The sequence below is a fragment of the Heliconius melpomene genome, chromosome 13, assembly GCF_056956725.1.
Source record: "Heliconius melpomene rosina isolate 202511_hmr_F chromosome 13, ASM5695672v1, whole genome shotgun sequence".
Classification (NCBI taxonomy): domain Eukaryota; kingdom Metazoa; phylum Arthropoda; class Insecta; order Lepidoptera; family Nymphalidae; genus Heliconius; species Heliconius melpomene.
The window spans coordinates 8,587,188-8,603,667 of NC_140401.1; the positions used below are offsets into that span (position 1 = coordinate 8,587,188).

The 16,480-nt window shown below is 31.0% G+C and overlaps 1 protein-coding gene across 4 annotated transcripts; it reads left to right on the forward strand.

Annotated features, from left to right (window-relative positions):
- The first annotated feature begins 608 nt into the window (after positions 1–608).
- On the forward strand, positions 609–15,506 carry LOC146532852 (kinesin-like protein KIF18A). 4 transcript variants are annotated; one of them, XM_085196709.1, is made up of 8 exons: positions 609–1,395; positions 1,897–2,115; positions 2,338–2,543; positions 3,599–3,903; positions 5,191–5,372; positions 5,579–6,470; positions 8,039–8,161; positions 12,015–15,506. In XM_085196709.1, exons 1-8 carry the CDS (start codon positions 844–846, stop codon positions 12,134–12,136), a joined length of 2,601 nt encoding a protein of 866 aa, XP_085052835.1. In that variant the 5' UTR covers positions 609–843; the 3' UTR covers positions 12,137–15,506. The 4 variants fall into 4 exon arrangements, with proteins under 4 accessions (XP_085052835.1, XP_085052836.1, XP_085052837.1 ...); XM_085196710.1 differs by having other exon boundaries at positions 12,054–15,506; XM_085196711.1 differs by having other exon boundaries at positions 12,066–15,506.
- The last annotated feature ends 974 nt before the right edge of the window (positions 15,507–16,480 follow it).

The following is a 16,480-nucleotide window of genomic DNA, read 5'->3' on the forward strand; positions in this document are numbered from 1 at the left end:
AAAGTTTAAAATGAATTGGTTCAGTACTTTCGAAGATAAGCTTGACCATACATACAGGCAGACCGACAAAAGGTTTAAAAAAATATATTTTTGCTTTCTATTATTGTTTTTAAGTATCCCTCTATCGATTTCAGTCAAAAATACTAAATATACAGACAAAATATAAAGTAATTCAGATAAACATGGACAATCTGTGCAAAGCTGTACTTTGCAAAGATTTGTTTGTATACAAAAGTAATGTCGTTTGAAATAAACGTGTAAATGTTGTTTTTTAAATTAAGAAATGTTTTGTAAGTAATGTTTCTTGGGTGAGCACTAAACTATTCTGGGATGGGCACGGTCCATCTGGCCCCTCCACTTCCTGCGCCTATGCCTATAATGTATAATTAATGTAAAAATTCTTCAAAATATTAATAATATGTATAAATTAAGAACTAAATTTATTTTTATATGAATCTTATTTTCTTTGTACCTTTATAAGACTACACATGTAAATATAAAATATAAAAACATACGATACGTTACATAAATACAAGTCAATTCACAATGGAGTGTTATTAACAATTTATGGTTTCTGAACGATTAAACGCGTAACTTTCGTTCGGGGGCCGATAGCGTCAGTCAGTTCAAATATTTGACGGTTATGAATGCGATTCAAATTTTGAATCGCTTTTGAATTTCAAAATTTCAAACGATATCGTGGGTTATTGTTGTTATTAAAGAGTAGTTGGCGTACCGTTAATTTTAATGAATACGCAATTAAGTGTGTCAGTTTTCTTGTTTTATTTTCGACGCGTGACTACATTTGTTATTTAACTTCGATGTGCCAAATAGTGGGACAAAATGTCTAAAGTTGAAAAAGATCCCGGTTTAAGCGGGCCCAAGAGTTTGTCGGCTTTAGCACCTTCTAAATGTGGATCGACTCAGAATATGGCTGCGAATATAAAAGTAATTGTAAGGGTACGTCCCTTGACCAAGAAGGAGATGGAACAAAATAATCGGACTGTGGTCGATGTTGTCGACGACAGAATGTTAGTGTTCGATCCCAAGGAGGAGATGCGACCATTTTTTTATCAAGGTGTGCAGCAGCCGCAAAAAAACTATCTGAAACGTGGGAACAAAGAATTAAAATTTGTTTTTGATCATGTGTGTGAATGTAATGCCACAAATAAAGACGTATTTGAAAAGACAACTAAGGATATGATGACTTCCTTGATGGAAGGGTACAATTGCTCAGTATTCGTGTATGGGGCGACGGGGGCGGGTAAAACATTTACCATGATTGGTAATCAAGACCACCCTGGCATCACCTATTTAACTATGGATCATCTTTTTTACACTATAAATGCTTTTGAAAACGAAAGACAATTTGATATCGCTGTTTCATATATGGAAGTGAGTCTTTTCATTATTAGCATTGTTAATCATACATATATAAATAAACACAAAAAAGAACTAAGAACATTCTGGGCTTTATTAATTTAAGTCACTCAACAACTAGATATTATATATTGCCATTAAGATTATCAATTAATTTATTGTTAGTATTGAAAGTTACTTAGTTCTATAGTAATATTTAGTTTCCTTTATGCTGACTAAACCTGATTGATTGATTGATTTCTTGATATATGGCTTTTCGAGTGTGCCAGTTGAGCACAAAACTTTAAACCTGCTACTTATGCTAGTGAGTGACAGTGACTGCTTTGTTGAAATGAAATAATCTAGTGCAACTTGTAATATGTTAGTTCAACATTTATTTATATTTTACTCACTTCTCATATTTGATGGGCAAGGAATAAAAAGCAATCTAAAGCCACTAGAAACATTTTTAGGTTTTTCTAATATATTATTTCTTATATTTATGTAGCAAATAATAATAAAATTTCATTATTTCAGGTATACAATGAAAATGTATATGATTTACTTAAGCCATCAAACACTCCTTTACAACTGCGGGAGGATTCTAAATATGGTGTGATGGTAGCCGGACTCACATTGAACAGTATAAAGACTGCACGAGAATTGCTAAACATGTTAGAGAATGGCAATAAGAATAGGACCCAGCACCCTACTGATGCAAATGCTGAAAGTTCTAGAAGTCATGCTGTGTTTCAGGTATTTTTATTATTTATTAAAGAGTGTGAAATATTAAACAACAACAGATGTTAATGTAAACATTATTCTTTGTTTTTTGTGGGCACAGAAAACCTGGCCCCCTTATTACTATGTCCATGAATACTTTCTGTCTCATATTTGTGCTGAAAGTAGAGGGTCTTTACACTACATTTCTCTCTATCTGTCCTGCTATATGAGAGATAAAATTCTTCTTTTTTATAGGTTTATGTAAAAATGAGATACAAAACAAGCAGTCAATTGAGACTAGTAAAGCTATCAATGATTGATCTAGCAGGAAGTGAACGTGCTTCAGCCACTGGTTGCGTAGGTGACAGGTTCAAAGAAGGTGCTAATATAAACAAAAGTTTGCTTTCTCTTGGAAATTGTATAAACAAGTTGGCTGACGGTAGTACATATATACCTTACAGGTGAGTGGGATTATAGTTTTCTTATCATAGGAGCGATCAGATGCTTCTGAATAAAAACATTTTCATTTCCTATGTATGTGTAAAAATATATATGATTTATCTTTTACAAGTAAAAATTAAATTTCATAATAATTCTATCCTTTGACACTAAGAAGAAAATTATTTCAATCTTGAAAGGTTATATAAATATATATATAGCTAATGTTCAACACACATTAATCTGATTTATAAATAGCTTGATACCTTATATTCACTGTGACATTAAAATTTTGATTGAGTTGTGGGCATGATACCGTTCTGTTCTAATAAATAAATATTTCCTTCAATATAACTATATAATGTGATTCCATTATTATGAATGTTTTTGAACTTCGATGTGTGAACTTCGAGTTACTCTGGTAGACAAAGAGCGGCGTCATGCCACTTAAAACACAATAGATTCCTTCTGCTTACACTGCTATGTGGGATAAAGCGTGAAGTATATGAATACGCGTATAGTATTGAGATAATCCATTTCCCATTAAGACACTTCCGTTACCCACATTTCACAGAATTTTTGAGACATTGCGTGTGGAGTGGGGGAATTGAACATTGCTTTGCCTCATTACCAGAGCGAGGAATTAAAAATATCAAATATTTCATTCGTTTAAGTGGGAATCGAACCCACAACGCGCCACGGAAGTTTATACTAAAAATTTAATTCGTATTAAGCTTTGAGACCATTTTATAAAATATGCCTATAATATACTATTTAGTTTAAAAACTATTAAATTTAAAATATTCTTACAGTACGATATAATTAGTATTGTTTCCTAGACATTCAATAGTATCGATACTATCGATTGTATGGATTCTTTTCTGATTACTGACACACATTATTTTTATATCGTCTTAAAATAATGTATTGACAAATACCCTCAGTGAACTACCCACAAAATTATATAAGAAATGTCAATTTATAGTATCAGTTAATACATGTAGTCATTCAATTGGTTTTTGTATTATCACAATATCGTCTTAACACGTTAAAATATTAAATGTCCACCGTGTTACAGGGATTCAAAGCTCACTCGCCTTCTCAAGGACAGCCTCGGCGGTAATTGCAAAACGGTTATGATTGCTAACGTATCACCCTCCAGTCTAAGCTATGAGGATACCTATAACACGTTAAAATACGCGGCCAGGGCCAATAAAATACAGCTTAGCATCACAAAGAATATTATGGATGGCAACATGAGGTTCTCCCAATATGTGAAAATTACTGAGGAATTGAAGAAGAAGGTGAAGGAGTTGGAAGCGAAGTTGACGTTGTCTGTCTATAAGCCGGTTAGTAGGGAACCCGATATGGAGAAGGAGAAAGGTATGTGTTTAAATTGATTAAGGTTTTATATCTTTTTTTTAGGTCTACAGATATATTTAGGTGGTCGTAGGTCAGCGTGGCAGTGTCTGTAAATGCGATGTTAGTGGGCTCGATCCGTAATTAGAGTAATGAATTGATAATTTTAATTTAAAAAAATTTAATTTTAAACATTTTGGCACAACTGAAAGTGGCCCAATAATTGGCGAATCATTCTTACTTACAATAAGACAATTTTTATTTTTATTAATATAATTTTTTTTATGGGATTTGAACCTGCATCTAAAAAAGGATTCCATTCCTTTTTTTATAAAATGTACGTAAATTTACTTTAAATAAAATTACCACTTTGAAATGAAAGGCCGTAGCTCTCTTTAATTATTCTATAGGGATTTCAAAACACATTCACGGTCCATTCAGAAAAGAATTTATTGGGTGAATTATGAAATACGTGATTTTTTATTTTTTTAATAAATATTATCTTTAATATGTGTTGAGACAAAATTTTTTCTTCCTACTAATTAATCAGTAATTCGGTTTTACCATGATATTTTCTTTATTGTTTTCTATTATAGAGATATTTTCTAGGAGGTACACTTGAAGGTTTTTTAATTTCTTAGCATAAATTTGTTGTTAGTAAAATTTCTGGAGTGGACAAGACTATTTTGGGGTAGTCAAGGACCACATGGGCTCTCCTATTTCTACGTCCGTGGGTTTTATTATTGAATTTCAATATTTATTTCTAGTGTTAGCTATATTTATTAATATTGAAGCTATCAAAATTTTATTGATATTTATTTTACATTAAAATTTTACTTAGGGAAATTATTACTTAAAAAAATTAAACCAAATTTTTACTTGCTTATTGTAAATATAGTTTCTTTAATCCTGTAGTCAATGGAAGCACGCTTTTGGGTTTTACTAACTTATACACAACTTCGTACATGACTCTTATACAATATATTTAGTAGTAACTGGGAAAATAAAACTAAAGTGACTAATAACAAATTATCTCAACTATGTTTTCAAATATGTCTTTTATTTAAGTGAACACCATATTTTTAGTAATTAGTTTGCCAAAATATATGAAATGGCAAACAGAGGTCCATCGTGTCCATCCTGTCCTACACTCACGAGTACTAACTCTGATGAGTCAGTAGCGACTGTAGTTACGCTAATTATTGTTGGCGGTTGTGGGTTCGATTCCCACCCAAGGTAATAAATTATGTTCAGTTCTTCTCTCTGGTATCAGATAAAGTGCGGTGAAATATAAATATAATTTTTTTTTAGCAAAACAAGAATGGCGTAAACGTCTAACAGAGGAAGCGCGTGTCCACTCAGTCCTGCATTCGGGTGTGCTAACTCTGATGAGTCAGCAGCGAGTACTAGCCTTACGCCATCGACTGCGTTCGCGCGCCTTCACGCACGTCTCTGATTTAGCGCATAGATCCTCGTCGGAAGCTATGGAGCAAGTATGTACATTTGATTTTGGTTTTGTTTAGAAAAATAAAAATGCTACGATTAAATTAACGCTGAAATATATTACAAAGTAATTCATTATGCTCGTATGTTGCTAACTCGATTATTTTTGAACACTCGTTATTTAATTAAAACGCAATGTAAATTATTGTTTTTATTTGGCTATTCTTGCTAGTTATTATTTTTTATACTTGCACAGATGTGTACAGAAGAGATACCAAGACAAGAGCGTGCAGCTGAAAACCACATCAAAAAATCAGTGACGCTTGATACTAAAATAATGAGTGCGTGGACAGAATGGAACGAAAGCAACAAGAAATTACACAAATTATTCAAAAATGCCGTAGCCGCCTTCCCTGAATTAATAGATTATGTTGAAAAAATGCGAATGGAAAACGAAATTCGCTATCTTAAAGCTAGAGACGAACTACGATATAAATTACTGGCCATAGAAAATGAAGAGATCATGGCGTCCACAGAATACATGAGCGATATGCCGAGCATGTTGAAGAAATTGTATTTCACTCTAAAAGGATATGGTAAAGCACCACCAGCCCTTACTGCGGAATATCTGGAAATTATGAAGAAAGCTAAGTCGGCCAAAGGTATCACTTGGTCGGATATGGACAGTGAAAGTGACGCAGATTTCAAATTCATATCCACACTCGATCTAGACAACCCCACTACGACGCTAGAGTATAATGAAAAAAATGTCAATTCAATAGTGGAAATAACTGACAGTGACGACATGACCGATATAGAAAACAAGCCCATAACTATAAAACGTAATGGCACGCCAATTAAACTAATGAACAATGAGACGATAATCTTAAATGATTCGCTTGAAAACTTAGATACGACGCATAATTTGAATTCGGCGAAAAAAGTTAAAATGGACAACCCGGCGTTAGATATAGAAAATTGTATTGATCCTAAGGATTTAAATTCGACGTTTGTGTTAGCTGGTAAAATGGAGGCGTGGAAGAATATGCCGGTTAAATCTGATCTGAAGCAAGAGATGCCAGTGAGGAAAGGATTGGTTGACAGAGCTAATGTTATACTGCGGACTGTCACGTTCAATGATAATAAATGTATGTATTGTTTTTATGTATTGTGTGATTGTAGAGGCAATGGTGGTGCATTCGATTTTCGTGAGGGGGAATTAATTATTTTTAGTCCCTCGTTCTGGTGGACTAACTGCGGCATTGGGTTCCGCTAATCAACACGCAGTGTCTCCAGCTCTGGCGAGAGCGTAGTGTTTTGACTAAGCAATCGAAACATTTTTTTACAGAAATAGTTTTTGGTAGGACCACTTTTTAGTTAAAATAAAAAAAATACTACTTGTCATATCAGTAAAATTTTGACATCTGATAAATCTTAAATGTTTGTATGTTCTTTTGTTTTACTTATGAAATAAGTTTTGTATTGCCAAAACTTGTAATGTACAATTTATTAAAGGCCTAAACTCTGAGAATATGTCAATATTCTCAGAAATCCTATAGATTGCTTTCAAACTTACATGTGACTAACAACAATAAAAGTAGGTATATAGTTTGCTGAAATTTCGTTGATTAAATATCGTCGAGTACAATTTAATAATTTATTGATATTTCTATACATGATTGAGATTCTTGGATTATTTTTATAAGTAAATATAGTGAACCGATCACGCTTATTTTTTCGTTTAATATGAAAAAGGTTCAATTGTAATAATTGGTAAAATTTCCCGAAATTGTTTTTCTTTTCCACTCTAAAAAAAATTACAATTTGGATTGTAATTAATAAATATAATTATTAAATAATTTAGATGATGTAAAATACTTACGTAGGCACAAAAGACTGATGAATATTTACTTTAAACTACCAACAAAATTAAAACACCTTTATAAATACAAAATTAGCAACTAAAAGACAAAAATTCTAACACGTGTATGACCCAAAAAATAAATCAATAAAGTACTATATTTCACATACAAATGTTGTATTTATAGCTAATATACTGAAACCCGTGGTGGGGCGCTAAATCAATATTTTAGTTCGTAAAAATACATTTTGAAAGAAAATTGTATTGGATATTAATATATATTTTTTGAATATAAAAAAAATATTGACTAAGCAATAGCAAGAATACATCACTATACTCGCGGCTTGGCTTCCCGAGCAGGGCTTCAAGATTAGAGCTATTTTGTTATTTCTTGTATAGTTTTTTTAAGTTAAAAATTAGAAAAAAACTATATTCTAGACTTTACTTAAACGCATACATCTATATTATGGTTAAACCTTTCTTTTGAATCACTTTGTCTATTAGTGATAATAGCATTAAAACCCGCAGTGTTAAAATCGTAAATCGATGAGAAGCTCCTTTGTTTTATATTATGTAAAAAATCTATTTGAGTAACTAAACGCGAAGGTTGTGGGTTCGATTCCCACTCGAGGAAATTAATATTTTCATTTTGAAGCTCTGGTAGCAAGATAAAGGGCATATGAAGCTTAGACAACGCAATGTCTGGAAAGTTAGGTGCGATGTGAGGAACTGAGTGTCTTAACTATTTTGCTATATGCGGGGTACAACGTGAAGCTAAATAAAAAAATTGTTTAGTCTCAACACCTATAAAATTGTTTAAAAATCTTTATAATGTTTTAAAATATTTTCTTTTAGCTAAAATAGTTATGCCAGTCGTGGGGAGGGCTTTGCCCCTTCGCAGAGCACCGGCACCCCGCGGTCCCGGATTCGGTTCCAGCCTCGCGCGAGACGGCACGCCGTTTCAGAGGAATGTTCAAGGTAAATATGTTGCTCACTTTGCAGTAAGTAGCCAATACGCGTTTAATTCGCGGTTTAAAAGTTATATTTAAAATATAGAAATTATTTTATTATAATAAATATGTAATATAATAAAAATAAATGTACATAACTGATTATGGAAAGATTCACTGTAAAGCCTTAACTTTAAAAAAAAAAAATAAAGATGGAAATAATATTTTTTGCCGTATTAACTAACTAATTAGAGAACTTAAAATTCTTATTATATATTAATAAATTTTGTTTTTCATTTAAAGATTAGTAATGAAGAAAATTAATTAACGGCGATAGTAAATGAGTTTTTTTACTTAATGTGTTTAATATGATTTAATTCTATGATTAATATTTATCAAATATTAATCAATCATTTATTTGATCGATTTATATTTTTAGCACATTAGTATATGTAAATTTGTACTAATAACTTAATTTCTATAGTTCTAGTAATTCTAAAATTTGAAAAAATATTTATTACTATAATTTGTTATTTTTATTATTCAATTATAGATCTTATTTCTTTTTTTACTATATAAGTTTAAATTTACTATATATTTAATATTTGCATAGTATGGAATGGTTTGTGTCTTTGTCTGTAGATTAGTCTACTAATTTTATCAAATCGATATAATTGACGTTTACCGTATGGAATATTCATACATTACCAAATAATTTTTCTAAAGGGAGATGTGGTTATAAATATTAATTTTATTAAGCAATAATAAAAACGTAATAACATTTATAATTATTTATTTAGATGGCCATAGGCGGGGTAGGCAGAGAAAACCTTATTAGGTCCCCTAATGTTCCCATTAAGACTCATCCTTTGCTCACTTTCCGCCGAACTCTGGAGGTATTCCGTGTTGAGTTGCGAAACTTAACGTCGCGCTTTACCTTGACACCGGATTGAAAATACTAAATATATCATTTCCTCGAGTGGTAAATGAATCAGCAATCTATCGCGTTTGCAATCTCTCTCTTAGCAATGACTCTGCGTCATAACTGGCCTCGTTATTTTATATGTAGATACACCTACTATAAACTATTATTATTATTAAACCTATGATCCAAAAAAATGTAAGATAATAGGGTGTATGACGTTAACATAAGCCATACATATCATAATTATGTAAATTAATGGGCTTCCATGTAGTCAGTACATAAATATTTTCATTGTTACTTAGTTTTCATTTGATTGTAATTGATGTATTAAGTTATATATTTAAAAAAGATTTATATTGCCAGTCAGAAATGAATGCGAAAAATTGAAAAGCATTCGAAGCCTCCGTCTATATTAAAACAAAATATATAAAAATATAATCGAAAGTATTTGCCTACAGCAATTATTTCTTTGTATTTGTACAGAAAAAAAAATCTTGCGAATTTCACAGTAGATATTCGGTTATAACACATTCTAATTATGCCTGAGTTTACTTAATTTATTTTGCCTTAATAATTTGGACTTCAATTATTTTTATATTAATTAATATATACTCTACTAATTCAATATATTGGAGAGAATGTCAAAATTATCTACATATGCCAATGAAGGACCAATGTTGGAATGTATGTTTTTAAAATATTTTATAATAAATTGTCACTTCAAAATTTACACAGCTATTTTATATATCAAGAATGTTCCCAATTATTTACAAATTATTCATAATGTCACTTGTACAAATATTTGATCATACGTGGGTTCCGGTACTTTTCTGTCTACTCTTCTAATAGCTAGCCTCAGTAAAAAAAACACATACCTTGCCTATACATTTCACATATACAAGAAAAAATTGAGGTAAAATTTTTTGTAATAGATATAGACATAAATTAAAAAAAAATACTAAGCGATATAATATTATTGTAAAATAAAAATATCAATTTCACTTAATATTGAAGTTGGACCGTTTTAGATAAAATTTGTCTCATCATTAAAATTATAGCGGTTTTAAAATATAAATAACTCTGAATGTGAGCTGTAGTTTCCCCGCGGGACTCTATTACTATACGAGACGAGATAGCAGATTATAAAGATACTCGCGACCCCAACATTTATATAACCAACGTGACATATAATTACAAAACGGTTTAAAAAACTATAAAAAACTCGTTTTAAACTTTAAACCCTAAAGCAACTTCTCGTTTTTCTGGAAAATATTCTACTGTATTGTCCTTGGAATATAAGAGGTCGCAAATTTTCAACCAAATCGGAAGATAGAGAAGTAGAGTTTATACGTTGGTAGGTTGGTATAATCGCCAAAAGTAAATTTTGTATAGATATTTTTTTATGTATGTTGTAGTGGTGAAATACCAAACAAAATCAATTTTTTAATCAGTGAAACTTTGTTTAACATAACAGCCCGACGTATACTGGTATAAAATATCCGTTTTTTTTAACTAATTTTAAAACATTTTAAAATGCAAACTGATAGGCGTGGAATAGATAATGGTAATGGCAACTGTCTGGTTCAATGAACAATACGTTTTATACTATCAATTATTGCTTGTATTAACAGAACATGTGTGTACTAAATAAGTGCTTGTATTTACGTGACCGATATATAATTTAATTAAAATCTATACTTTAAATTGTTGCTTGCAGTTACATGTGAGTAAAAATATTAATTAATAGTTTCATATTCTTTATTTTTAAAGGAGTAAACAGGAAAATTGGCAATAGAATTTTCTATACATAAGTAATTAAGTACGAAGTTCAATGTCATATTTAAATTAAATTAATTTTTTTTTTAACCTGGCGGAATTCAACGCCGTGCTTTGCTTCGACTAAGAAGAGTTAGTTTGGTTGAACGCGCTAATCTTAGAAACTGCTGGTTCGAATTGTAATAATCATCAGTCATAAAATTGACTATATTATATCAGTTATGTTGTTTTGACATAACCCACAGCGCCTGCCACCATAGTGAAAACTATTAGATATTTCCATTTCACCTTGCGGGCGAAGCCGCTGGCACAAGCTAGTGCGGTTTAAATCGTTATATTATTCAAGTTTCTTAATATGTTAACCGCATTGCTCCCTCGTGTTACCGACAATGGTTTGGACATGTTCACCGAAAATAATTAATTATATCGATTTGAGCTTAAAATGTAGTAAATTACCATTGCGCATTATATTCTTGACAGATCAAAGATAAATAAAATGTGCTGTAAATATACAGTAACTGCTTAGAAAATATGATTTTCGATTCTTTATGATTGTAACAAAATTAATAAATATATTTTCTCTATTTTTATTATATAATAATAAAAAATACAATCAAAAGTATTGATTCTTTTTTTTTTTTCTTACTTTTCAATGCAAAGAAAAACCGTGTGACTTAACATGTTTCATCTATTTTAAAGACAAGTCAAAATATTATTTATTAAGATGCTAACATCAAATTCTTAAAAAAAAATTATCCTTCAGTTATAATTTTTTAATTTGGAGTTACGGTTAATAGGCTAATTATCTTTCGATCACAAACATCTGTTTACATACAACCTTGAAAGTAATTTATTATGGTTCAAGTTATATTTTAAAAAAGTATTAACGTCATACACATTACGATTAAGGTTTTATTCAAATGCTAAAATGTATAATTGGCTATATTTAGGCGAAAGATCTTTTTCCCTATATTTTGTTCCATTAGTCAACCATTTTTTTTTTCAAAACTATTGAGAATGATATATTGAATGAAAACAAATCAAGCAATGGCTCATGGCTTTTCGCTATATTTTTATAGCTTAAGTTATATTTATAGCACATTCTAAATTAAAAAATAATAAGTAATATAATATAAACTAACCCTAAATGTTTGTGTTTGTCCCATTAACAAACTAATAGACGGTTCGAGAAAGGCAAATGTCACTGTAAAAAATTCAGTTGGATTTAAAGCAGTACGTGCGAGGGAGAGGGTCCAGACCCATCCGTATTCAAGACCTACTGCATCAAACGCGAGGAAGTGACCACATGTGACCTAATAGTGACCACAAGAGACCACCAACGACCACCAGTGACCACAGATGTATATAAGTGACCGCAACTGACTTCCAAGTGGTCAGAAGTGATTCTAAGTGACCTAAAATGTTTGTATATAAATAACGAATTAAATTAATATTAGAGAATTGAGGGTAACATACATATGACACATTTATAGGTAAGCCTTATTTTATTATGAAATATAAGTTTTTTTAGATTATTTGTGTAATTGATTTGTGTATTTTTAAATGTAATTTATAATTCATTGATTTTTCTATTGATTGTCTTTGCTTTTCCTTAAAATTCCATTAATTGAACGATTGACGACGAATGAACTTGAGTACAATTCTATACGAATATATTTCATTAATTAAAATAGGTTATATATATTTCTTAAATTTAAAATGACAGAAGTTAATTTTATTAGACGCATTTTCTGAATAGACTAAACTCGACTATACAGTGAAATTTAATCAAAATTTTCTCTCAAAAATGAGGTTTAGTCCAAGTTAATATATTAAAAGAAACAGTGATAAACATTTATAGACTAATACAAAACTAAAACCTATCTAACTTGATCCTGCCAGTGGATCTGTTTTCCGTGTTTGAAACTTTCATTGAACTAAAATAGTGGCTGTCAGAATCTTCTTTATGCGGGTTTAAGGGGGTTACACACATGTTTTGCTTAGTGCCAAGCGTGTAGTGAAAATTTGTGTGTAAAATGCCTTAACTTTGATTTTTTAATTTACAAGAGAATTTAAAATACGCACGTTTTGGTTGGTTTTGTGAAGAATTGTGCGACAAATGCCTTAATTTTGTTATTTTTCTTTTGATTTGGGTAACTTTCGTATTAGTGCCGATTTTATTTTATACTAGCAGACGCGCGCAGCTTCGCCTGCTTATTTAGACCCTTAGAGGTCAATTCTAATAAATCATGAAACAAGTGTCCAATGCAATATTTTTAAGAATCTAAATCTCAAATTTTATAAAAATCTATTTCTTCCCTTTAGGGTTAATATTTTTTAAAATCCCTCATTGGGTGGGTGTTCACATTATGAAAATAAACACCAGTCCAAATTTCACGTTTCTACCAACAGCGGTTTCATGGCTTATTAGAATTCACCTCCTAAACTGAAAATAATTTCATAGATATATTTAATAAAAATTCGTGTAATTCAAGGGGCCGAAGCCGCCCGTGTCCGCAGAGGTGTGTGAAATTGGCACTGTCATAGTTTATATAGAGAAAGAGTCCACTGTGTTAATATTTTTGTAGATAATGCATAAAAAGTACATTAAATTAATAAAATGAACATAACACCTTTCGATGTCACGTAAAAAATAAACTACAGTCAACGAGTCGATAGGTTTTCTGAGCTTTTGCGCTTTGCTCACACGGACGGAAAATAACTAAAAGTCAGAAAATATCTTAAACTAAATCTGCGTAGCCATCTACAGTTAACTTCAGTGGCCACGATTCGTCGACCGTACTGTAAGTTTAGAGATAAGTTGAATATTTACGTAATATTATTATTTTGGGAACGCCAATACCGATGTTAATAATGAGGAAAAAGGTTGTAGCTTTAATATTTATTTAGACTTTTGCGAAGATATGTTCAATATTCATATAAACTACGGTGGAAAACGTTATCTTTAACAGGAGTAGTAGTTTTTTTAAAGCTCGCGCACAAATGTTGAAAACGTTGAAAGTGGAGAAAGGGAAAGGGTGTCCAAACGATTTATATGCCTTTAATCTTTCCATTGTTTTACTGGAAGGTTTTTCACTGTTTTATTTTCTTTATTTTTATCTATTAAATATTTGACTGCCCACAGTGAAGCAAAGCTTCTATAAGATTTATTTTTGTATATAAATTACTAGCGGACGCGCGCAGCTTCGCTTACTTATTTAGGGGTGAATTATAATAAACCACGAAACACATGTTTGATATATTTTTAAGAGTCTCAATTTAAAATTTAAAAAAAATCGGTTTCGATTTAAAGATTTTTCCATACAAACTTTCAAACCCTTATTTGCACCCTTAGGGGAAGAATTCTAGAAAACGATGAAACACGTGTTCAATCAAATACTTTTAAAAATCTAAATTTCAAATTTTATATAAATCGGTGCCGATTTAAAAATGTTTCCATACAAACTTTCAACCCCTATTTCACCCCTTTAGAGTTAAAATTTTTCAATATCCCTTCTTAGTGGATGTCCAGATAACGAAAGTAAACATCTGTCCAAATTTTACGTTTCTACGCACAGCGGTTACGACTGTGCGTGCGTCTTACCTCAGTCAGTGAGGACAAGTCCTTTTATATATATAGATAATAACTCTACAGTCATATGGTCCGTACACTTTTTTTCCCACTCCACTACATTTTTTTTAAATTTTAAATATTTACTGTAAACTAAAAGATATAAGATCCAACACAGTGAAAATGGTAGAGAAGTGTATGCCGTACATAGTTGTGGGTTCGACTCCTACTCTGTGAAATATTTTGTTATCTATATTGGTGAGTACACGCGATGTTGGGAGTTCGCCACCTAATACGCTATATTACTAAAACGTAGTAAATGGAGAATAAACTAAGCACTTTATTCTTTGCTTTTTTATTATTATATCTCCAAACTGCTGAACATATTTTCTTGAATAACACTTTTCTTCTTTTCCACTTTTCTTTTCATCCGTTTGGGAGCAACGATGTCAAAAATATATTGATACACAGTCACACCTGAAAAGTCACACATGAAAAGTCTTTTATATTGCCATTTGTAATATTAATTGAACATGTTCTTGACCTTTGATTTTGTATTTGTCTTTATTGGTTTCATTTGGGTGGTTTTCTTACCCACGGTTGATATGAATATTGTTCAAGTCCAATTTATAAAGTCTATTATTCTGTCTAATTGTCTAATGCAATGAATAATAACCCACGTGATTATATTGGTAAGCATATTATGTTTTTATATTTCTCTTATTGTATTTTTATATAATCATATTGTGTATAAACGTGATAAGCTAGCTGATAATTATGCTGATAAATTTTATAAATAAAAAATGCGTTAGTATTAAAGAAAAGGTTGTAAGTTCTATTTCCTGATTACCTATATTTATAAAATATATAATTAATAATGAAAAAGTTATCGGCAAATATTAAATTTTGAACGAACTCTATATTTTAATTTTCTAATATAATTAATTCTTACATCTTAAAGTGTGTTGTGTGTTTTTTTTTTCATTTTACTGCTGTAGATTCGTTTACGTTAATATTGTATTGTTTTTTTTTGTATTTTATAAAGAGTGTTTTACTAGATAATATGGAATATTTTAAGGGCTGTAAAATGCTATTGTCTAATATATTACTTTATTTGTAACTGATTATAAGATGTTTAATAAAATAATTGGATATTAATAAGGAATTATTATTTTTTCTTAAACTTAATTAATTAATCTCAAAGAATTTTATTAGTTTATCAATTTGACCTTGCTTATACTCGATGGTAGTTACTTTAAATTTGTTTCTAGTTAATTCTGGGGTGGGCACTAGGCTATTCTGGGATGGGCACGGAAGAAAAGGCCCCCTATTCTTAAGCTAAGCATGACTTGGCGATTTCCTTTCACATTGTATAAAACTTATTAAATTCCATAAAAAATGGAATATTCAGTTACAAAGTGTATAATTTGATTAAATTTGGTCTAAATTGCTCGCACGCCGTCTAATTACGAGGGATGCAAATTGGTGCCTTTGAAATGCACTGCCGATGCTAACTGAAGTTTCTGTTTCGTTCATCGATTAGAAACTATATTCCAATTTACGTTTGACTCTGAAATTGGGACACCGAATTTATTTTCTTTTATTGAGCTGTCTAATTTGAAATTTTAAAAAATTGATTGAATTTGTTTTTAAGTAAGTTTTTTGTAATTACACAGACTGTATTGGGAAATATACAAATGTAATTTTACCTTAGAGTTGGATGTAGACATTTTACATACGTATAAATTTTGTATTTATTTTTTGAACGTGTACTATCAACTAAATCAAGTTATAATATCAATTTAAAAAAAAATAGAACATTACCTAGAGGCCAGTGCTGGCGCAGGGGCACAAGCGTGCGACTGTAGAAAGCGTGAAGGTTGGAGGTTCCACCAGTCGCTCTAGTAACGAGGTAAAGTGCGGCGTCGAGTTCCGCCACTAGACGCATTGCCTGAAGAATTCGGGGAAAACTGCTTAATGAGAACGGAGTGTCGAATGGTAGTTTACCAGGTTCCTTCAGCTTACTCTGATATGTGCGGAATGCAGCTTGACGCTAAAAAAAATATTACCTATGG